A 25,363-nucleotide genomic window follows, 5' to 3' on the forward strand; every position below is an offset into this window, starting at 1 on the left:
GGATCTTTCCTTCCATGTTGGAATTTTCCACCTAAAAAAAATGGAGAACATATCATTAAAATTAATAAATCCTAATGCTGCCTGATTCTTCGCTTCCAGGGACCTTCAGAAATTTTAGCCTTTGATTTAAGAATTTGTATTATTAATTATTTGGGACGACAGCATCTAATGTTAACAACGTGGAACATGGATTCTTATTTATTATATTGGGGAATGGTACTTCTCTAGTGGTGGTCTGGAGCTCCTGTAATGCAGGTGTAATTGTGAAGGGAACATAGCTAAATATAAAGGGCTATTTCCACCGCCGGGTGTTTCACATGGAACATAACCATAAGGTACATTTCTTAGTGATGCTAATTGGAGTTTTCTTCTGGATGTTTGACAGTTCCCACTAAAATCAACAGGATTGTCCCTTATTCATGTAGTGTGAATGGCCAACTTAAAGGGGTTGTCTCATGAACAAAGTACATTTTAATTAATAGTTATTGGTATAATAATTAGTTCCACAATTGGATGTGTTACAAAAAATGTTCCTGTGCTGAGATAATCTTATAAATGTGCCCCTGCTGTGTACTGTGTAATGGCTGTGTCTGACTGTACAGGAATATGGTCTGATCATACCACATCTCCTGGGCATTGGAGGAAGCAAAAGAGTATACAGACATTACAGCAGGGGATCACAGCTGATTCTTTCTGTGAGGTAAAACATTTTCCTGCCTGTTTTATCACAGGAGCGATTGTTTCTGCCACGTCTCCAGTGTTTTGAGCTGATCGTAAATCCTAAAACCCCTTTAACACTTAGGCCAGAGCTACTCTGCGACATGTCATGCCAAACTGAAATCGCAATAACACATGCAACATTGGATGTAATGACTTCCTTTGGTGTCAAGATGCGAACTGTGACAGAGTCTCATATGTTTTCAAATGTGTTGGATTTTCTGTCGCTGGTCGCAAGTTGTACCCAACACTCATGCTTAAGCCTTCAATCCAAGTTACACATGACATATGGTTTCCATGAGACTTGTCTGCAACTTGTCTGATTTACCTACAGAAAAATCAGAGCTCTAAGTTGCACAATAACAAGTCGCACAAATGTTTTTTCTGTCATGTGTCACATGACAGCAGTTCTCTGATAAGTCGTGCCACATATGATATGCGGGTGTTGATGCTACATTGCAGCATTATATAAGTCAATGGGGTCACATCGCAACTCCAAGGGTAGTGCGACCTAGACAAGCAAGGCCCAAAAAATCCAACGAGGTTGGACGTTTTTCAATTTGCTCATTGCAGTACCCTCGCGGTCACATTGCGACTCCATTGCCTTGTATTGCACTGCAATGTAGCAGTGACACCCAGCAAACTTTGGCCGCATGTCACTATGAAACCTTAGGATTAAACAGACAGATCAATAAGAGCGAGAACTGCCATGTGGGGATAAGAGCTTGTCATGTCATAGAACAGTGGAGATTAATATGACATTTGGGGTCTGGAAAGCTTTGTAATTAATTAAAGACAAGAACTTACTGGTTTACTCACCACAAATCTAATTAAAGCTTGAGAAAGTTCTGAATTTCGCACATGTGGTGATTGAAGTAGAAAGTTCTTGGCCCATCCTATCTACAAGATCATTTCTAAAACTAGTACTCCTCTGTTAACATGGATCGTTACGCTTCTCTTTTTTCTTACTTTATACCATGTTGTTCTGGTATTTGCTCACTGAATATCCGATGATAACACTACATGCACAGTACACACAAACAATACAAACGGAAAATCTCTTTTCAGCAAATTTAGAATAAAGTAACTTTATTCCTGACTACTCAGCAAAGTATATTCTCCAGAGCGATGTTCCTTTGTCCAGATTATATTCATAGGTTTTATATTATTAATGTATGGAATCAGAACGAACTGGTCTGGAAGGCGTATAATGCACACATCTGAATTGTCAATCATTCACTGAAGGTCTCTGGGTACTGTGCTAGAGAAAACATTGCCATTTTATTCCATCAGGTTTTCGCGAAATGTCTGGGATTTTTTTGCTTCTGGACTAAAAAGCATTTGGAAATGGACAGGGAGATGAGAATATATTTGACATTCATGGTACAATGCATTAAGGCAACCAGTCGTTCCACATTAACCTTAAGTTCCCTGTGTAATCTGGCCAGCCTGGCGGAAGAGTTCGCTCTGTCTAATCCTTAGAATATTATCACATTTTCTGTGATTTATCTGTAGCATTCTGTCAGTCACTACTGGACAAGTCACCCGATCACACAGTCATCTTGTATTGTCAAGTTGTATTGGCCTCAAACATGAGGAGCTGTAATGGTGAAGATCCATGTGTCCAGCAGCTCAAAGCTGTGTATCCACTGAGCCTTGTTACTGTAATGCACAAAGTGACTACAAGCTGTTAGCGGGTTTCCTTCTATTATATTTTCCACCGTGCCCATCTGAAAACACATCAAAACACAGTGCAATGTATGTATGTTTTATATTGCAGTTCAAAGTGCAATGTAACATATGGTGCACACACAAATAAAATTGACAAATGTGTTAAAAATGTCACTGAAAACACCACAAAAATGTGTCTTTAGTTATAGACGCTGGGGAAGATTTACCTTGCTAAACGCACTAGAATCCTTGGATGGTCTGCAGTAAAAACCTGCTGCATAGTCCTTGCATCAAACTTATGTGTTTTTGATAGTTTTGCACCTCACCTATCACAAAAGTAGAGTGGCTTTGTGCACATGTCTTAAAATGTGGCACCGCTTTCCAAAATTCTGCTGAAATTTTGGTGTAAGTTACTGCTGCAGAGTAAAAGCCAACTAATTAGTGGTGTAATGTTAGACCAAAGTGTCAAAAGAGTCTCCAAAGTTATCAATGTATTGCTGAATATAGTGTACACTTACACAAGTAGAAACCTTATCCCTTAGATCCCAGTCTTAAGCTTCTCACCTAGCCAAATCAGATCTCATACCTTGCACTGATGAGGTAACACCCCGAAACGCCGTGTCTGCAAATTGAGATTCTGGTTTGGCTTTTATCCTAATTCATAAGGCAAGGCTCATTAAATGGTCGATATTAACTTTCAGGATTGCTGCCTCTAATAGGTGGCACTAGAGTTCTAGTTCTCTTCCTCTCCGAAGAGGCAATTTGCATATTTAATTGTCCAGAGGCGCGTGCATGGCGTATAAGTCTCCTCACTATGACATGTCGGGCTTGGCTTGTCACCCTCCACAAGGAGAAACGTTGGCCAAATGTTAGACCAAAGTGTCAAAAGATGCTCCACAGTTATCAATGTATTTCAGAATATAGTGTAAATATAGTGTTCACGTACACAAGGAGAAACCTTACCCATTAGATCCCAGTCTTAAGCCTCTCACCCAGCCAAATCATATCTCATACTTTACACTGACGAGGGGCAACACTAGAGTTCAAGTCCTCTTCCTCTTCTGAAGAGACAATTTGCATATTTAATTTCCCAGAGGAGCATGTATGGCCTATAAGTCTCCTAACTCTGTTATGCCAGGCCTGGCTTGTCACTCTCCACAAGTAGAAATCTTACTATTTTTTTCACACACCCATTCGGTCAGTGAAAAAAAAAAATCACTTACCTGCACTGCCCTATTGAATAACATTGTTCCGAGTGTGGTACATTTTTTTTTATGGACAGCACTTGGACTGAAAATACGGTTGTGTGCACGAGGCCTTTGACGCTGTCCAATCAGTGCTGGCAGTGCAGACTGTGTAGGGATTTACTCTATTGGCAAGGTATTTAGTACTGCCATTTTTTTTCTAAGAAAAGATGCTCTGATGTTGTTTCACGAGGAATGCATTTTTTACTAAAGCTGACAGTGGTCATATAACGGGTTACATATTTCTTGTATCTCTGTGTACTTTATGTTCAGGCTGGATTGTTATATTCCGCTTCCCTAAATATGTAAATAGAAGATAAGACGTTCCGTCCTCTGGGCAGTGCTGACTGCTACATCTGTATCATAACTACGTCCCGAATTTATTTTTTATTGCCCTTTGACTTCTCTGCTTCTTTCAACATAATTTGTTGTTGGTTTCGCGTTCCTCCTACTCTCTCTTGGATTACCGCTATTTGCTCAACATTAATTCCAAGTCACTAATTGTTTTTTGTTTTTTTTCCCACTTGCAGTCTTCTAAATAATAATAGACCCGGAGCTGCCTGACATGAAGAATGTAGTGGGCTTACACATAACGGAGTAATGATAGGAAATTGTTGGCTATTACAGTAAATCATCCTTTAACCATGTTCCTCTGATAGATGGACAATGTTGCTTTTTAGTTATTCAAATACAATAAAAACGTGTGGTCACTGACTAAATTATAAAAAAAATTAAGTAAAATGGCTTAAAACTAAACGCTGCACTTTCTATATAGCTCTGAACAGCATAAGGGGGAGCTGCAGGGTAAAGTATTAGGGACAGATAAAGCTACATGCGCCTCTCTTGAGAAAAAGTAAGTTTGAATGCTTGGCATTTCCTGGGATTCTAATCTGATTCTGGATTATAATCCACATTTTAGTGGAAAAAAAAATTGTAAGCAAAAATGAGCATGAGGATTCTGAAATCCGCAGCACATCAGTTGTGTTGTGGAATTTCCTTTCCTCTCCTCAGTGCAATGCAAGCAGCCATTCAAATCCATGGCTGTCCATGTAATGGCCCAAGTCTGCCAGAGGAATGGCAGCTGCTTGTAGTGGCTTTCCGTTTTGGCTCATGTAGGGGATTGCATTGCGGGGGTGGCCCCTCTATGATATTCATATTTTCCAATAGAGCAAAGGGTTTAATGGAAGTTAATTGTACTGCCTGAGGTAGCATATACCTGTAATACTCATCCCCAACCCTAATGTCCCTTTTCTTCAGAAAAATATTTACCCTAGATGGGGCATTTCTCTTGAGCATATTGTTCTTTAATGGGCAACTTCTGCTACAGTGACATGCCACGCAATCGATGCAGCGATGGAGCATAATTACAGTCTTATGGGCATAGGTAGATAAAGACTTTAGTGGTTTTACTTTATGTAGTAGTAGCTATGATACTTTACCCCAATATATCGTTGATAGTTGTGTTCTGTCACTATGTTTCAGAATTATTATTTTTTTGTGCCACAGTTAGTTTTTACTAGTTACAAATTGAATAGATCTGAGAACCTGATCAGGCAGGTGTACTTACAGCTCCTGAGCACACTCCATATAGTGATAGCGCACGGCCGCCGTACAGGAACCCCTTCCATCGCTAAGGGATAATTGTTAGGCAGGAAAACTTTGACATTTTTATTTAATAATGTATGCAATTTGTACTGTGAAATCTGGTGACTCATCCGAATTAAGTACACCCTGTAAAATATCTCCTGAAATAAAGTCTTTGGTGTAACTTCTTGGATACCTATAAACTTGTATATTGGATACAGAAAGGCACTAGACAAAAAATATGGCAAAAGAAAATTTTGGCAGGAAAAGAGGATACAAAATTGGAAACCTTTCCAAGACCCTTATGACACTAGTGTTCAGAAGGACAAAATTGTAATGTTAGACTGACCTTTCCCCAACTTGTCAGTGCTTCTATGACTTTAATCAGCCTATGTATGGTGACTTAGATGCTTAAAAAGGCCAGTTTTATTCCCTGTTTGCAGTGGCAAAGATGAGCAATCTCTGAGAAGACTAGAAATGCTATCATCACCAAGCACAAGTAGTCTTCAGGATACAAGACTTAATCTCCAAAGAGCATGGCGTCCTGGCTTCAATGGTTTGAAATGCTATGTTGCTGCTTAAGGAACATTCAATAATCTTCTAGAATCTGGTAGAAAGAGGAAAATCGATAAGTGAACACTACAGAAGGATGTTTGAAATGTGGGAAAGAAATCACAACATCCAAAGAACTGTAAGCTGAACTGGAGATATCTGGGGCGATGATTTCAACCTTACGCTACACACTGAATAAAACAGAGTTTTAGGATTAAGGCCAAGAATGACCCTACTGCAAATAGGCTTAAAAAAGAGCTACTCAACTTTGACAACAGTTACATAGACAAACCACAATCCTGGGCAAATGTTGTATGGACAAGTTATACCAAACAAGAGTTTTTTGGCAATGCTTTGGCGTAATTTTTTGTATAGACAAGATGAGGCCAATAAAGAAAAGTGCACCCTGTCTACAGTGAAATATGATGAGGAAGCCATAGTGTTGTGGGGCTGTTTTGTTGCCTCTGGGATTAGAGGCTTTTTTAGTTATGAGAGCATTTTATAGTTAAATTTGCTCCCATGTGTAAGAAATTAGGTTTGAGCCAATCAAAATGGATCCTACAGCAGTATACTGAACCAAAGCTCTCATCCAAAAATATACAAGAATGTTAAGAAGGAAAAATGTACTGTTTTATTCCAGCCACGACTGAGTCCAATTGTAAATCTTTGGCGAGAACTGAAATGTTGAGGAAAAGGACCCCTGCAAACATTCAAGAGCTTGAGAAAATTTTAGTGGAAAAAACTCCCAACAGAAATGTGCTAGAAGCTTACAGAGGTCTACAAAAATATATTTGAAGGCAGTCCCCACCTGTCTGTGCCCTTCTTCCCACGTCATTCCCCACCTGCATAAACATATGCACATGTATGTATTCACATTAAACACAATATAATAAAGTCTGCACATAGTAATACATAATACTCGCAGTTACATACTACGCATGCATATGAATAGTACAAACATGCACAAAAGCATAAATAAAATGCTGATATACAAATTACACATTCATATACCCAATGACCTTTTTGTAACTTTTTTTTTCACAGATTTAATGGAGAGTAAAAACAATCACACAGATTTTACACCATTCACCGATCATTGTACATTATTTGTTCACTGTATTGTACGGGTTACTACAATTGCAGGGATACCAAGTATACCTACGTTGTTTACTGGTTTGTGACTTTTATTAAGTGTTAAGTGTTTTATAGAGGTTTTTTTTTTTTGTAATAATTTTTTAGGAAAAAAAATCAGATTTAACGTATATTTTTTTTCTATAATATAGCTATATAGAGAGATTCTGGTATACAGAGTTGTATCTCTGTGTATCAGTACATTATACTTGTAAAGACGAAGAATACAATTTAGCTCTTTGAGCAAAGAAAATCCTCCTACACTTAGCAGAACACTCCTTGCCAAAGCTCTTGCTACCATAATGGAGGTCCTAAGTCTTAAATCAATCAACAGATAATATTTAAAATAAAAACAACAAACAATTAACTACATATGCAACCATCTGCTGAGCAAAAAGGAAAATGCAGGGGCCCGGTCCCTCATGTTCCGAGTCGCAGAAGGAGAATCTCGATGGGAGAAAAGTGTGAACTATCACAGTAGTGTACCTTAGATATCTGCAATGCAAATGGGTCCTCCTCCCCTACGGGCCCTTGTGCAGTGGAACCGGCTCCACATGCTGTATGTCTGACACTAGATGCACTGTTGTTACATATACACTTATTCTAAAAATGGTGCCTTTTTTATAATTTATGAAGAAAGCAAGCCAAAAAGTCAACCACATCCATAAGCTTTTAGCAAAAATCTCACTCTCCTTTGGTCAGAAGCCTAAATGAATTGCATGTGTAGTTACTCCATTGCCTACTTTCATGTCTAAAACAGATCATTGATTTCTATTTGTGCACTTTAACGTAGTAATAGAACCATTTGCCTTTTTCACTGTCATTTGCAAACATTTAGGTTATTTATTGACATTTTGTCAAATGAGGAAGTAATTGCCCAGAGGGTTCCACAACCTGAATACTAATGTTTCATTGAAGAGCAGGCTGCTTTAATTCTGTGCCAAGAACTTTTTACATAAGAAATTATTGTTTTCACGACACACCTTGAGAGCTGAAAAGCGCGGGCTGAGACCCAGCTAGGGCCTGTCAGTCTTCGCATCGTTGCAAGCATTTTTCACTTTGGAACACTTTTTTTTTTAAATATAGGGTTTTTTTACCAATAACTGGTGCAATAGAAAGAAAACGATTGTGTTCTGCAGTTAATCAACATTTTATATTTGTCCTGTATGTTAAAAATAAAAAGAATATCTTTGTATTGTGTTTTGTACCACTTTTACTGAAAGATGGATAAGGTTCTGTCCTATTTGTTTTGCTCTCGGCATGAAAAAAAATGTATTATCCAAACATATAACTCTATGCAGTTGTATATGTTCTCCAACTAAGTTCCACTGTGCAGAATAATATATTTCACATTTATTTATTGATTTATTTTTTTGTTGGATTCTGTGCTTTGAAAAGTGTAGTAGATGCGTTACACTATAGCTAATGGGATATAAGGGGTAACGTTTCTTCTTGTTGGAGAGTGACATGCCAGTCCTGGCATGTCAGAGTGAGGAGACTTATATGCCATTCATGCTCCTCTCGGAAATTAAACATGCAAATTGTTTCTTCAGAGAGGATGAGGACTTGAATAGTGATGTGCAAGCATGCTCGGAAAAGGTGTTATCACGCTCGGGTCCTAACTGAGTAGCTTCGGCATGCTTGAATGTTATGTTCGAGTCTCCGCAGCTGCATGTCTCGCGGCTGTTCGACAGCTGCAACACATGCAGGGATTGCCTGTTTGTTAGGTAATCCATGCATGTGTTGTGGCTGACTAAGAGCTCAGAGACATGCAGCGGCAGCAACTCGAACATAACATTCGAGCACACTGAAGCTACCCGAATAGGACCCAAGTGTGCTCACATAATACCTTATCCGAGCACGGTTGCACATCACTAGACTTGAACTTTAGTGCCACCTATTGGCAGTAGCAATCCTAAAAGTCCATATCAATCGTTTAACGAGCCTTGCTATATGATAAAAGCCAAACCAGAATCTCAATTTGCAGACAAGGAGAAACGTTACCCCTTTGGATTTGACTAGGTGACTGGGATCTGTCTCATTCTTTGCACTGATGAGGGGCAACACCCCGAAGCACCGTGTCTGCAAATTGAGATTCTGGTGTGGCTTTTATCCTAAGTCAAATGGCAAGGCTCGTTAAAGGGTCGATATTGGCATTTAGCATTGTTACTTCCAATAGGTGGCAATATAGTTCAAGCCCTCTTCCTCTCTGAAGAGGCAATTTGCATACACTATAGCGAACGATACAGTATAATAATAATAATTTTTATTTTTATAGCGCCATCATATTCCGCAGCACTTTACAATTTCAGGGGGGACTTATATAGACAATACAGAATAAGAATATCTCATATCGAAAGGAGTGAGGGCCCTGCTCGCAAGCTTACAGTCTGAGGATACCAAAAGACAACTGTTTTGGCGAACATCCGGTCTATTATAAGATATGTGTACTTTGGGGTATGCATTAAAAACATTTCCCAACATGATCCCCCAAATGCGCAGAAAAATGGAGTGTGAACGTAGCCACATATTTGAAGACTGTAGTTTGACAGATAACTACAAAGTGAGTAGCTGAGGTTTTACCTGTCAACAGAAAAATATAATGTTTACATACGGTAATTATTACAAATGTCAGCAATGTGCGCTGCGTCTTCATAGTGTTGTGCTGAGCCTCATGGAAAGACTGACAGGGAAATGAAAGCAATCATTGGGATTTTAGACAGTGCTGGACCAGCAGGGGGTCCTGTTATAGCTTCTAGCCTTTTTATTGCTTACATACAGAGATGTGCTTGCGTCTTATGTCAGAGAGGCAGGCAGCAGCCCTTTGTCCTCTTTTCCATTATACAACAATATGTAGAAGTAAACTTCAGAGCCCTGATTGTGGTACATAGGAATACACAGAACCGCCTCTGAAGAATAGCAGGCAGAGAATGGTAAAATCAGAGCTTTATTACCATGTGAACTGCAATGAACCAAATATTACAACCTCCGATGTCTATTTTAGGCTTGGGCTACACAGTGACATTGTTTGGCTATGATAGCCGTTGCGTGACCAAAGTTCGCTATATTGTGGCCCTATGTGTTCACATTGTCATACCTAAACTACTTCCCCCCCACTAAACGTCAGACTTGCTTGTTGCGTTCGTGGTAGTGTAGATGTGACAATTCGACCCCATTTACTCCTAAAGCTCTGAGATGTAGCAGTGGCACCAAGCGAACTTCAGGCTCCATGAAGCCCAATCCTTATCCTGTTGGTTTATGCTCCATTCACATCTATGCCAATTGGCAACCTGATAAGCCCCAATAATGTCCATAATGGAGTCCTTCTTGTTACTGAATTGATACTTTCAAATACCGATCCATCCCAGTATCATCACATTTAATGGTTGGGTTTAAGTAATTGTTCATTTTAATTATTTTCTTGATATGTATTGTAACCCTGTCCTCCTCCTTATCTGCCTTTTTTTTGTGTGAAATGTGTTTTCTGAGTAAGTTTTATATTATTTATGAGTCTCGATGTAGTTGATGTTGCAGTTGGGTAATAAAATAGGCTTCAGTGCTAATTAATGGTTTTATGCATTGAGTAGACACTAAGTAATGCCAAAATCAGGAGATCTCTCGTGAATAATGCAATGTATTTCTCATTATTAAATCTCCGGGCATTATAGGATGTTCCCTGTGGGCATGTTCATGAATAGTGTTGCAGTGACAGTGCCGTCCTCAGAGACTCACGCCCTCACCTTGTGGCTTCATGTTTGTGTTTCTCTACAGATACCCTCCTGGATGACTTCCTTCTCACGTACACCGTCTTCATGACAACAGACGACTTGTGCCAAGCACTCCTCAGACAATATCCTTAATTAACTGGAACAGTCATGCCCCTGATTCCAAAGAATGAAAAGCAGATGCCTAACATTACAGGCAAATGGCATCTGGTAAATCGCTGTGAAAGGATACGACTGACACATTAGTCTGTTCTGCGCTGGCTCCAGATTAGAATAGGATGAAGCATTATTGATGAATAGGGATGGATATCCATAATCCAAGATACAAAGCAGCACGCTGTCATTTCCCCCAAGGTTACTGCCTAAGAGTATTGTATGTAGCACAATATGGCGTGGCATTATTTGCCAAATATCATCTAAATCATTGCAACTCCATCATCTGCCCTCAATACTGCCACCGATCTTCCATTACTATAGATGACTCTAGCATTATCTGCTGCGAGTTTTATAACTTGGTTATTAGCTGAAGGCTTTTCTAGAACACCTCACTGGAATAAGTACTTACGGTTTTAGTCATTACAAAAACTTGTACAGATGGAGAATGGTATTGGCCTGAGGGAACCTGAACTCTTTAACCCACTCATCACGCCATGTCCACAGTTGTTGTATTAGGATGTTCGTATGGAATTGGATTATCGTAGCCAGCTTCAATTTAAAGATACATTTAAATCTACAAACTAATATTTAAGGTGTAACAATCATTTTAATTTTTATTACATAAATCAATAGTACACTGAAAATATGAAACTTTGTGATATATCTTATCAGAGAAATCTTCTTTTTCTTCCGTCAGGACTGATCAGTCATTATCCAGATTTTCAATTCACAGGTAAAATCTGTATTTAGTGAAGACAGATTGTTACATTACTGAGATAGAAGGTGACAGTTGATACTGATAAGATTCTATGTAAAGAAGGAAGGAGATGGGAGGAGCTAGAGGCTAAAGTCCTTCCTCCTCGTTCCTCCTGCCATCTTATCAGTAGCGACTATCATCTCTCATCTCAGTAATGTAAATATGTGTCTTCACTGAATACAGGTTTTACCTGAGAATTTTGAAAACGGTTGTCCGCCTTTGGGCTAAGATTATGCAGCCACTCTGTGACCGCAGACTTGTGAATCCTCACATCTTGTGCGCTGTGTGATGTGAGGATTCTCTGGTGTCGTGTCGGGAGCAGCAGTCATATGACTGCAAGTATACGATTTGGATTCCCGTCGCATTTCAACTAGACGTGTCTAGCCTCGCTCAATACACTTGCATTGATCACACAGTTGCTATCACCTACCAGCGCCGGCACTGGAGAATCCTCAGAGTGCTCAGTGCGCAATTAACAAGTCTGCAGTCATAGAGTGACTGCCGACTTGTAGTGTAAGGCTGGACAACCCCTTTAATCAGTCCTGGTGGAGAAAGAAACAGATTTTTTTTTTATAAGATATATTACAAAGTTTCTTACTTTCATTTGTACTGTTGATTTATGGAATAAAAATTAAAATGACTTTTTAAATTAAAGGAGTTGTTAACTACTTTTTTTGATTGATGCCTTATCCAGAGAATAGGGCATCAATGTCTGATCGGCCGGGGTCCCGCACCTGGCACCCCCCACCGATCAGCTGTTATCGGTGCCGGCGGCGGCCACCGGCCGGAAGTGCTTACCTGCGGAGCTTTGCCATCCATCTGTAGTGGCCACCGCGGAGTACTGCACATCCGCCTCCTATTCAATTCAATGGGAAGTGGATGTGCAGTACCCCGCGGCGGCCACTACAGATGGACGGCAAAGCAGGTAAGCACTACCGGCTGGCGGCCGCCGGCACCAATAACAGCTGATCGGTTGGGGGTGCCAGGTGCAGAATTGCTGGCACCCCCCACCTTCTGATGGCCCCCGGTGTCCTTAGCGATCCGTCCTGGCTTGCCGGCAGCTTGCGGTGGTCTAAAAGGACCTGCCATGACGTTATTTAGTCATGTGACGGGTCACACGACCGCCGACGTCAGCGGTCGCGTGACCCTTGACATGACTTAATTACATCATGGCAGGTCCTTTTCAGACCATCGCGAGCTGCCGGCAAGCCAGCACGGATCGCTAAGGACACCGGGGTCCATCAGAAGTTAAGTATAATGTATATTTTTTATTTTATTCTTTTTTTTTTTTACAGGTACTATGGTACGCGGGTCCGGAGGAGAGACTCCTCTTCTCCAAACCCGGGTACCATCCCACATTGAACCGCATGATATCCGCATGTGCAGATGCAGTGATGCGGATTCCATGTGTTCCAATGCAAGTCAATGGCGGCGAAAACGCCGCGATTCCGCAAAATAATTGGTAGTGCTGCGGATTTTTCCGCAATGATAATCCACAGCGGAAATTTCTGCAGCATGTGCACAGCACATGCGGATTATCATTGGGGAACATGGCAGACCTTCTACCAAGCGTTTTTTAAGTGTTTCTGCAGCGGAATTGCCGCTGCGGAAACGCTTAAAAAACGCATAGTGGGCACACAGCCTAAGATGCATTAAACAGGAGTTATTTATACATCTTGGCTCTGCAAAACCATCATAATTAGATGAACAAACATTTGAACGTAGTTACAATAGTCAATCCAATTACATATAACTTGTGGAAGTACTAATAACATTTTTATTAATTTTCAAAGAAGTTTAATTTGAGGCATCATGTAAACGTAACTCAAAGCAAGCAGAGGTGAAATCTCCTCAGTTCCCTAGATGTCAAACCAGAGCAATCAATCCATAGACCCCATATCTTGTCAAATTTAGAGATAGCATCTCTTTTTAGGTATATGCCTTTTTCCAAATTTACTAGCCAGTTAACTTTATCGCATCTATGTATACTTAGGTTTGCATTATGTATTTGTATATATGTGAATAGACGTTACTTTCAACTTAAAATTGTAATGGAGATAATGGTAAGCTTCTGAAGTGCAATGGGCTATTACAAATAGTCAATTATAAAACAAAGGCACTTCACACCCTTTAGAGCTAGCAGTCATTTGTAATGCACTTAGTAATTAAGGGACAAATATTCAGAAGCAATATAAGCACATAGCATGAAGTCCGCTTAAGCTAAATTGCTATTTTTTTCTAGTTTCTAAGCACCTTTTAGAAATACTTGAAATAGATAGGACATGCCTAAGGCACATACCATACACTTGCTATCAAGGGTAGAAATTCTGGTATCCCTTAATCGTAAGTAAAGTGGTGAGGGGATGGCATGTATAAGTTAGTAGCGCCACATTTCCCCTTTTATGACAAGTCTATGATTAATTGTTTTTCTGCTTCAGGGGGTTTAATGCATTCCAGCTCTTCGCCCACATGCCATGTTCATGTACTGACTTCTGAAAGGTGGAGAGCTCCAGGGTAGAATATAAAGCTAATCCATGCAATTGTCACATTACTAGATCAAACATGAGGCGGCAAACAATCCAGAGAAAACATGTTACCTGAAGATGTGTTTTCTTAGGTACAGCTTAAATACTGGCAATTAAAACTTGCCTGCTCTAGCATTGTCATGTTTTAGGGCAACCACAGAAAATACCTTGACACGCTATCAATCAGTTCCATGTAAATGAGGGATCCTGGATTTTTCTTTTGGCTGGGAGCACAATGAAATATCATGTCCTTTTATAACAGTGAAATACATACAATTCATGTTAATAGCAACCAGAAAATAGGGATGATTTTAACCCATTTATAGCAGATGTAGAGATCGAGTATTCTGAAGTAGGACCAAATACTGAATGGGGACTTTTGGTGACTAGCTACATATACATATCACACATTTATTTTCCTCATTTTTGTTTTTCCATTTTCCCAGTCAGAATTTTCTACTGATACATCTCCAACAACCCAAATCCGTTACAAGTCCCCATAGGGCACAAACATAGATAAAAAAACACAAAAGAAAAAAGTGTGCCAGGAATGAAGTACAACAAATATATTAGTAAAAAGTTAATTTTTATTAAATGGTTTAAAAATATATAAACAGTATAGTTAAGCAAACAGTGGGGAACACAGACGTAGACAACTAAAATTGGTGGGTGAGCTAATCAAAAAGGGGTTTCACTGTTTTTTTCTTCTTTTTTTTGTATCAGTCAGAACTTTTTAACTGCATAATTTTGGCTAAAAAAAAGGTTATTTGAGATCATGAATAAGGTTTGAGGTCTATTTTTCAGAAGCAAGTCCAATGAATTTACCATGGCAAATGCACAAGCCTGGGTTATATTTTTCTTGTGCCTGCAATAGTTGGAGCTTATTGCATGTAGGTGCAGATTTTGCAGTTTCCCTTTATAGCCTCTTGTAGCATGGAAGTACCCCTATAGGGGCACAGATGGCTTACAAATGCTTATTTTAGTTAGTGTTTGGTCTTTAATTTAGCCTGTATGTGCTGAAGGGCTAGCAGTTTGCAGAATAGTGATGGCTGGCTTCGAGTGACAAACGTCTCCCTGGTAACAAACGAGATTGATGCGTGGCAGCAGAGAAGAGTCCCTTAATTAGCTCTGTAATGGCGGGATGGCATTCTCCGCGACGATGTAATTGGCTGCTCTTTTAAAACACAATGTTTACTTGTTGTTCTTTGACCTGAAATTACCTATTGTGCCAAGAAATACGACGGCAAGGCTGACGGCCCAGAGGTCCTGTGCACAAAGCGGAAGGTCCTGCTTCTTGCATCCCAGTGGACTGCTTTATACAAAGACTGGTTACATGATGATGAGCACTCCAAGTTATTCCTGAAGGTGAGCAAAGAATCCACAACCGTGCACAAGTCTCTATGCAAAAATGTATGACCGATGGCTTCAGAATAATGTTTGTTACTGTGTAATCATTGTCTGCTGGGCATGGATGAAGCTGTTTAATGTACAGACACAAGACCGCTCCGGGGGCAGGCTTACTTAATAGAAAGTGGCATCTTTTATAGATGGTGGGTACACATTTAGGGCCATGAAACATGGCAAATACTGAAAGAGAAGGTTAGTGCTTGTACTAATGTTAATGCCAATTGGCAAAGTGACATTTCTTGAAGGTATGATTTTTGTCTGCAGTGTGTGTCACATTTTCTTATACTAAGACGCTAAACATTAAAACCTTCTTATTTTATATAGAATCCTTTTAATTATCTTCTGGGCTCTAGTGCTAAAATTGTTGTTCATTAGTGGTAAATTCCTTTTTTATAGTAATGATTTAGAGGGGTATTGCCAGCTTAGTTCATGATGACATACCGCCACTTAACAATCATTAGGCCCCTGACGTCTGGGACCCTAATAATCCTGAAAGTGGAGGCACGTGCATAACTGCTTCAGGACTTCATCCCCTTACAGTTGTTCATTACACAATGGCACTCTTGCCTCCTTGCTGAGCAGGGAATTGCTGCCTGTACAATTCAATTAAATGGAGCCTTTCTGTAGTGGATGGCTAGGAGCGCCCCTGTGCAGCGGAAAAGACGACGCGGCTCCTTAGGTAATGTCATATCCTTGCAATATGCCAATATATGCTGAGCTAATAATATCCCTTTAAGTTCCGCTTGTGACTCAGCCACTAGAGCAATATTCTTGAATAGACTAGATGGTCATGTCGTGGTAGACCCATGACTAGAGATGCGCGAACTGTAAAGTTCGGGGTTCGTACTGGACACCTAGTGCCAGAAGTGTGTTTTAGGAGCCTAAGAGAGAGAGACCGAATCTGAACTTCCATGGGTCCGCTCATCCCTACCCATGACATTTCAGCTTCTGCCCCCCTCCCGCACAACTACTGTTTAACATAACTAAGATTATGTGCTAAAAGTTGGAAAACTGTCATTTATTTACCAGGTGTAATTCTCACGCACACAATAATGGTAAAACTCCATGCATGAGGATATATTTAGTGCCAAGGATCGGATCGAGCTCCATTCTGGAGGTTTTGGAAGGCTTTTCTTTGGTATAGGATTTTGTGATGTTCTAGGACAGGATGTTCTATCCCACCATTGATGCTTAGATCCAGAAAAATCCAGAAAGTCCACACAAATCCAGAAATGTCAGCCCTATTTAACATTGTATAGGAGTGATACTGATAAAAACATTGCTATAATGTGACATTGTGTTACAGACGACTTTACTGTAAATCTGTAATCTCACTCCTCTCTTCAGGCCCTCTGGTCTGTTTTATATTGGGTAAACCAGCACATGACATCTGCTTCTGTAAATCTGGGACTGCAAAAGTGAAAATGTAGCAAATGAGCAGCAACCAGTGAGTCTTTCCATTTCTGACAGAACACAGCATCATCCAAAGTGAAGAGACAAAGCATAACCTGTAACATCTAGTTTTAATCCATGGTGTAAAATGACCATTTACGGTTTGCGTTTTCTGCAGCAGATAAGATATACTTCTCGTATACACTATTCATTAGCAGGGCTTGTCTTCTTCATGCTATTACATGTAGTCACATCTGCTGGGGTTAGGAGTAAGATCTTTTGTCTGCAGAAGCCAAGAATTTTGATCTGGGCCATTTCATGAAACGTTCAGTTCTAGGACATAATTTATTATATTGCTGTCATTGTACATGTGAGCAGGGTTAACCTTCTGCTCCTGCTTTCTATCACTGGATTACAGCACAAGCCAAGTGTTATAACAGGGGTGATGTGACTAATATCATTACTTCATGTAAAATAGTTATGAAAAACAAAATCATTAGTTCATATTACTGCACTTTTTTATTAGTAAAGCAGAGCTGTGTGCAGACATTGTGTGTTTCTTTTGCAGGGATCCCAGACGCTTGTTATTTAATCACTATTATTTCAGCACTGCATTCTGTTCTCCGATATTACCCGGTGCCACCGACGAGGAATGCAGACCATAATAAATGAAGCATGATGTGTTCACGTATGTTTTTCAGACTCTCTATCGCTACGTGCTAGATGATGTTTACGAATATCCCATCTTGGAGAAAGAATTAAAAGAATTCCAGAAGGTGCTTCGGATCCATCGTCGACAGTAAGTATTATGATAGGAAATTCCCTGGAAAATCCAATGGGGGTTCCAGTAACATGTAAGGATTATCTGTCATTTCAAGGTTAAGAGTTCACTGGCTGTAGGATTGGGAAAAGAGATCAGTGCAGGAATATATTATCCATGTGCTCTTTTGGGGAATGGAATACATTATCCCTGCCGGTACAATGGAGCCAGACGTCTTGCTGTAGTAAAAAATGTTATCTTATTTGTAAGAATGTCACCTTATCTTTTTGTTAATCAAAATCTATCCAATCCATATTTCTGAAAAACCAATATTCTTTTATAAGATCCAAGAACCAACACAGTCCATTAAGACTGCCTCACGCATGGGCACTTTTCTTATGACTTTGGAGCAGTATAGACACTGACTAATGTTCTTTTTCTTCCATTTGCAGCACCGTTGATGAATACTCGCCACATAGAAAGGTATTACACAGTTTGTGGACTATGATGTAATGTATATTTTTAAGTGTAATATACTGTATCATCTGGAAATGATGTAATAGATATGTGCTGTTCTGTACCGAGTAGTGTAAGAAAAATAGTAACTTGCTAAAGAGACTTTGTGCATTGATGAGACAAAGGCAATCAATTGTGTAGTGGGCTCATATTACGAAAGGCAAGAGTATATATTTCGTACCATGTACACAGCTGTGCACATGACAGGGCAATAAAATGTGTGTTAGGAAATCTGCTAGAGCGTACTTCCTCTGAGATTAGCAGCCCAATCCGGCAAGGAAGTTTGTAATGAGTAGCTTTGCTGCAGGGTGGATACTTGCTTGCAGGGTGGACGGTCCTCTGTTTAATGTGGCCAAAAGTTTTGTAGGAAGTAGTGACAATGGCAGGAGAATGAATCCGAACCAATGCATACGTCATCATTGCTATTGTCCGCATTAATGTCTGGCAAAGGTACAAGGCAGGAAAGGTTGATCCAGTGTTTTGTTTCTGGTGTTCAATGATCGTCCATTTCCCCTAACAATGTCATTTTTACTATGTTCTGTGTGCTACGATTAATTCCATCAAAAGGTTACAAGTATTCCATGGACATAATGAAAGGCAGGAAAACCCTTTATGGATTTCCATGTGCTTATAGGAGGAGATCTTGCACCTGGCAAAGGGTGGCAGGTTACTGTTGTACTGAATTACTTGGGTAGGGAATTTTCAAGAGGCAATGCTTTTTTTAAGAGTTGGGAAAGAATTAAAAGTTTTGGAATGTACATTTAATGTTTATATATACTTCTAGAAATGTTCTAGACTCTTGTGTCTAATGTTCCAATGAATTATAGTTTGCCAATTCAGTGTTCTTTTGGTGTAGGTTTGGCCAGTGTATATCAATATGTTTCTGTCTTAAAGTGGTTGTCCAATATAGGAGAAAACATATAAGTCATGTATGGGCTTAAAATCTAAAACGGTGGCATACTCACCTCCCAGCACTTCCACGGATACAACTAATGCCTCTCCAGAAGTGATGCATGCTCCGTTCAGAAGCAGCAGGGTCCGCTGCAGACTCTGACTGGCTGCAGCGGTCAGGTGACTAGAAGTGCATGTTATCAGATGTTTCTCCGATGACATGCTCTTCTAGTCAACCAGTCTTATTTATTTCTCTCTCGCAGGCATATTTCAGTTGTCGTTCCCATGCTTTGAGGATGTATTCACTAAGTTTCCCTTTTCTATTCTCAGAGTGCGCTTCATGGGAATGTAACACAATAAAATAATTCCTCGGTTTATTGTTCTCAATCTTGTGTCCACAGAATAGAGCTCTCTTCCACCAATTCAGTCTGAAGGAGAACTGGTTGCAGCATAGAGGAAATGCTAATGAAATAGAGGAAAGTGAGTATTTGCTGCTGCTGGATGGCGGAAGCGATAAACGCCATCGTTTTCTCCACTAAAACACTGGGTATCTGTATATGCAGAGTACCCAATATGTTTCTCATCATTATGAGATTGACTTCATTTTGTTAATTTTAATTTGGAGTTTCATATCTGGAATACATAAAAATCCCAGAAAATCGCAGCTCCTTACAATGACTATGAGATTGGTAAATGAATGTTTATGCTTTGTAAGTCATTATTTATGTATCACTGAGACGCACATTGGTTACTCTCTTTTTCCCCCAACATCTTAAATATTCTTTCAGGTTGGTTGACTGTTACTCAGATTATTCCAGGAAAATGTGATTAGAATATCTGAATAATTTAGAGGCTAAAATGAGTTTTCTTCTCAAACGAAAGATGAGCACTCGTTTGATAAACAGCAGATTTAAAGGGGTTTTCTAAAATGATTCTTATGGCAATTCCAGAGGTTACGACAACTTGGATGCCTAGTACTTTTACTAATGAAGGAGTATCCACTCAGATAGCACTAAGTGTAAGTGAGATTGGCGCTGATCTTTCTAAAAGTCACTAAATGAGGGCAAAAAAATCTGTATTCTGTGCTTAGGGCTGCTGCACACGATGCATTCAGGAATAATGCGTTTACTGAACGTTTGTAAAGCGCTGTGGAATTATTGGTGCTATATAAGTGAGTAAAATATATAAATAAATGTGTTGCGAGTTCACAACTGGGGTAGGAAACCAGCCATACAGTGGCATGTAAAAGTTTGGACACCCCTGGTCAAAATGACTGTTATTGTGAACAGTTAAGCAAGTTGAAGATAAAATGATCGCTAAAAGGCCTAAAGTTAAAGATGACACATTTCCTTGTATTTTAGGCAAAAAAAAAAATATATATATTTTTAGATTTTACATTTTAAAAATTACAAAAAGGAAAATGGGCTGATGCAAAAGTTTGGGCACCCTGCATGGTTAGTGCCTAGTAGCACCCCTTTTTGAAAGTATCACAGCTTGTAAACTCTTTTTGTAGCCAGACAAGAGTCTTTCAATTCTTGTTTGAGGGATTTACATCCATTCTTTTTTGCAAAATTCTTCCAGTTCTGTGAGATTCCTGGGTTGTCTTGCATGTACTGCTATTTTGAGGTCTAACTAAAGATTTTCAATGATGTTCAGATCAGGGCACTGTGAGGGCCATTGTAAAACCTTCAGCTTGCACCTTTTGAGGTTGTCTCTTGTGGATTTTGACGTGTGTTTAGGATCATTATCCATTTGTAGAAGCCATCCTCTTTTCAGCTTCAGGTTTTTTACAGATGATGTTATGTTTGCATCAAGAATTTGTTTAAATTTCATTGAATCCATTCTTCCCTCTACCCGTGAAATGTTCCCCGTGCCATTGGCTGCAACACAACAGCAAAGCATGATCTTGATCTACCCCCATGCTTAATGGTTGGCGAGATGTTCTTATTTTGTAATTCTGTGCCCTTTTTTCTCCACACATACCTTTGATCATTATGGCCAAAGAGTTCTATTTGAACCTCATCGGTCCACAGGACTAGTTTCCAAAATGCATCAGGCTTGTTTAGATGTTCTTTAGCATACTTCTGATGCTGAGTTTTATGGTGAGGTTGCAGGAGAGGGAGAGGTTTTCTTTGGATGACTCTGCCATGGAGGCCATATTTGTGCAGGTGTCTCTGAACAGTAGAACAATGTACCACAACTCCAGAGTTTGCAAAATCTTTCTGAAGGTCTTTTGCAGTCAAGCAGGGGTTCTGATTTGCCTCTCTAGCAATCCGACAAGCAGCTCTCCCTGAAATTGTGCTTGGTCTTCCAGACCTTATCTTGACCTCCACTGTTCCTGTTAACTGCCTTACATTTCGAACTGAGGAAAGAGCAACTTGAAAATGCTTTGCTATTGTCTTATAGCATTTTCCTGCTTTGGGGGTCTCCACCATTTTAATTTTCAGAGTGCTAGGCAGCTCCTTAGAAGAACCTATGGCTGCTGTTTTTTGGCACAAGGTTAGAGGAGGCTGGGTTTTTATAAAGCTGGGAAATTTGCATCACCTTCCCTAACAATGATGGTGAACAAGCCATAACACTAACAGGCTATTTAAGGTCTGAAACCTTGGTCAAAGTTATCTGAGCACACACATCTCCAAAGATGTTCAAATTTTTGCATCGGCCCATTTTCCTTTTTGTAATTTTTAAAATGTAAAAAAAATGAAAAAATACAACTTTCTTAACTGTTCACAATAACAGTAATTTTACCAGGAGTTTCCAAACTTTTACATGCCACTGTAAGTGATGTGCACCTGTCAAGACCTATTGTAGGCCTCATTCAGACCTTGCGTCTTTTTCCCATTGTAGTCTGTTTTCATGTCCATGTTTTTTTACCTACAAAGTCTGCAAAAGAGATTAAAAAACAAAGACTTGTTCTATTTGCTAGAAAAAGCTTGTGAAACCTCCTTTGGTTTTACTTATAATATAAGAAAAACCTGATGACATACTGATGGGAACAACTGACACATGGACTGATCTCCATCATTGCTTGGTTCACATATGGAAAAAAAAAACAGACGTCTGAATGAGGCCTTCAACTTGAAGATGAAATGATTACATTTACAAAAATTTGCTTCAGATGTGTTTCACTGGCGAGCAACTTTCTAATTATTGATCTAGATTTCCCTCATATGTAAGACAGTAGAAAACATTTAACCCCTTAATTACTGGGGACGTATTAGTACGCATATTTGCGATCCCCCCGTTCAGTGAGGGCTGCTGCGATGAGCCCTCACTGAACGGAGCACATGTCAGCTGATTCTTACAGCTGACATGTGCCCGCAACAGCCGCGGGTGGAATCGCGATCCACCCGCGGCTGTTAACATGTTAAATGCCGCTGTCAATCTCTGACAGCAGCATTTAACGCGTTCTTCCGGGTAGCGCGTCATAAGCCCCGCCCACCGGCGACCCCGTCACGTGATCGCGGGTCGCCGATGGGTGGGCATGACAACCCAGGGTCTGCAGCAGACGCCTGTGGTTGTCATGATCTTGTCGCTATGAGCGCCACCTAGTGGTCAGTGCTCATAGCACAGGACCATTTCTGCTGCATGCAGGGGACCTGCTCGTCCCCTGTATGTAGCAGAGGCGATCGGATAGTTGCTGCTTCTAGTCTCCTATGGAGACTATAGAAGCATGCAAAAAGTAAAAAAAAAAAGTTTTTAAAAATATAAAAAAAAATAAAAGTTTAAATCACCCCCCTTTTGCCCCATTCAAAATAAAATAATAAAAAATAAACCCCACATACACATATTTGGTATCGCCGTGTTCAGAATCGCCCGATCTATCAATATAAAAAAAGAATTAATCCGATCGGTAAACGGCGTAATGAGAAAAAAATTCTAAACGCCAGAATTACGTTTTTTGGTCGCCGCAAAATTGCAATAAAATGCAATAACGGGCGATCAAAACATCGGATCTACCCCAAATGTTATCAATAAAAATGTCAGCCCGGTGCGCAAAAAATAAGCCATCAACCAGCCCCAGATCACGAAAAATGGAGACGCTACGGGTCTTAGAAAATGGCGCTATTTTTATTTTTTTTTTACCAAATTTTGGAATTTTTTTTCACCACTTAAATATAAAAGAACCTATACATGTTTGGTGTCTATGAACTCGTAATGACCTGTAGAATAAGAAGGGCAGGTCAGTTTTAGCATTCAGTGAACGTGGTAAAAAAATAAAAATAAAAAACAACTGTGGTATTGCACTTTTTTTGCAATTTTACCGCACTTGGAATTTTTTTCCCGTTTTCCCGTAGAGGAAATGGTAAAACTAGTAATGGCGTTGAAAAGTACAACTTGTCCCGCAAAAAATAAGCCCTCACATGGCCATATTGACCAAAAAATAAAAACGCTATGGCTCTGGGAACAAGGGAAGCAAAAACGAAAATGCAAAAACGGAAAATGCTCCGGGGCTTAAGGGGTAGTAACCATCATTTTAATTTTTATTTCATAAATCGATCATACACCTGAAAATAAGCAACTTTGTAATATACTGTATTTTGAGAGAAATCTGCTCCTTCCTCACATTGGATTGATTTTTCACTCTCAATTCATGGGTAAAATCTGTATTCAATGAAGACAGATTTTTCAATTGTTGGTGTCGGTTGGTGCTTTTAAAATTCTACGAGGAGGCGCTAGTGGCAGACACAGCCTAAGGTTATGTGCACACGTTGAGTATTTGATCTCTGCAACGTTTCTACATCTCTAGGAATTTGTTGGCAGCAAAAATGCAATGGAAAATACGTTTTTGGTGCGTTTTTGTCCTGCATTTTTGACTGATTTGAGTGAAGTCAGTGGTGAAAAACGCAGGGCAAAAACGCCCAGAGAATTGACATGCTGCAGATTATTTTCTGCACCAAATGTGCAAGTCACAAATACTCAACGTGTGCATGGCCTTCAGGTTTCTCATTCACTTTGCTGCATCAGGTTTTGTCACAAATCCGCGCAGAAAAAAACGCAACAATAACAAACCAAATCTGCAATCTGTGCACACAGCCTAATTCTCCTAAAATGACAGTTGCAGTTTTTCATAGAATTTTATGAGCACCAACTGCCACCTCCTATCTTAATAATATGGAAACAAATATGAATTCACTGAACATAGGTTTTACCCTTGAATTGAGAATTTGGGAATAAAAGACCAGTCTATGGGGAGAAGAAGCAGATTTCTCTAATACACTATATTACAAAGTTTCTTAGAAACAATTAAAACAACAGTTCCTCGTTAAGTTTCCATTGTCTTACATGCAGGAAATGTATATACATTTTTTAATTTTAGACTTTAGAAACCTATATTGGTACAGGAGGCAGACTCTGGAACTCCCTTATAATTTCCATTATCTAGGCTCTGGAAATGGCAGTCATATTGCTGCTGTCTGCCCTTGCAGGCTAAGGAGCTTTATTTACATCAGTATTTGCTGTCTATGTTTATATCCTTCTTTTGTAAAGTTCCAGCAGTTTTGTTAGCAAACCCATCATCATCATGGGAGCAAACTGCTTTGTTGTGCGATGCCACATCATTTCACACTCCACTGACTTTTCTGATAAAATAAGGGGAGCACCGCTGGAACATAAATGTATAATAGTAATTGTGGTACACAAATAAGCTTCCAGCGACATCACTTTAAGGATCGGCACAGTGAGGAAAATGTGGAAAAGTAAATAAAAATTCTGATTTATTTATAGCTTAAGGGTCTACGTGCACTCTGGTGCTGAGTGCTACAATCAATAGTCAAGGTAGACGTCCTCCTGGATTTTTGGCCTTGTGCATTCTAGTGGCTTTCTATATGAAGTCTTTCCATATAAATAGCATACGGACAAAAGAAAAAAGTCATATGTAACATAAAGAGATATATATCTTTATCTTGCATATTTGACTTTTTTTTGCCCCTATGGTTGTAGAAAAAAAAGCTAATTTGTGAATTAGAAGTTAGCATGATGCTGGAAGAGACGGTAGGAGACTTGCATTGCCGCAGTTTGCACTGCTAGCCTCTTGCTTTCGTTTACCATACATAGCAGGAAAGCACAAGCTGACAGCAGCAGAGTTTTATGGAGTTCTCCCTGGAATGCTGACCATCTCTTCCCTGCCTTTTTTGTGCAGTTTTCTGCCGCGTTTACATAACCGATCACTCCTACGTCAGCATCAGGACGAAGGTTTCCAGTTCTGTGCAAGATATCTTGAAGATAGTGGCTGAGCGGATACAGCATCCAGAAGAGGACCTGGCTTTGGTCACTGTCACCTTTTCAGGGGGTAATTCTGCTTCCATGCTTATTCCACAATTACCAATGTCTTT

At 39.7% G+C, this 25,363-nt stretch overlaps 1 protein-coding gene across 2 annotated transcripts in view; it reads left to right on the forward strand.

Moving 5' to 3' along the window:
* The window catches only part of RAPGEF5 (Rap guanine nucleotide exchange factor 5), a 372,046-nt gene that overhangs the window by 299,423 nt on the left and 47,260 nt on the right, over positions 1–25,363 (forward strand). For both annotated transcript variants that reach the window (XM_073677776.1, XM_073677777.1), the window contains 6 exons: positions 10,671–10,749; positions 15,283–15,427; positions 17,563–17,660; positions 18,074–18,104; positions 19,430–19,508; positions 25,171–25,320. In XM_073677776.1, coding sequence (XP_073533877.1) covers positions 10,671–10,749; positions 15,283–15,427; positions 17,563–17,660; positions 18,074–18,104; positions 19,430–19,508; positions 25,171–25,320 — 582 coding nt within the window. The remainder of the gene's footprint in view (positions 1–10,670; positions 10,750–15,282; positions 15,428–17,562; positions 17,661–18,073; positions 18,105–19,429; positions 19,509–25,170; positions 25,321–25,363) is intronic.

Source organism: Phyllobates terribilis, unplaced genomic scaffold (genome assembly GCF_046119375.1).
Source record: "Phyllobates terribilis strain yellow unplaced genomic scaffold, ASM4611937v1 Scaffold_4__5_contigs__length_816908805, whole genome shotgun sequence".
In the NCBI taxonomy this organism is placed as follows: Eukaryota; Metazoa; Chordata; class Amphibia; order Anura; family Dendrobatidae; genus Phyllobates; species Phyllobates terribilis.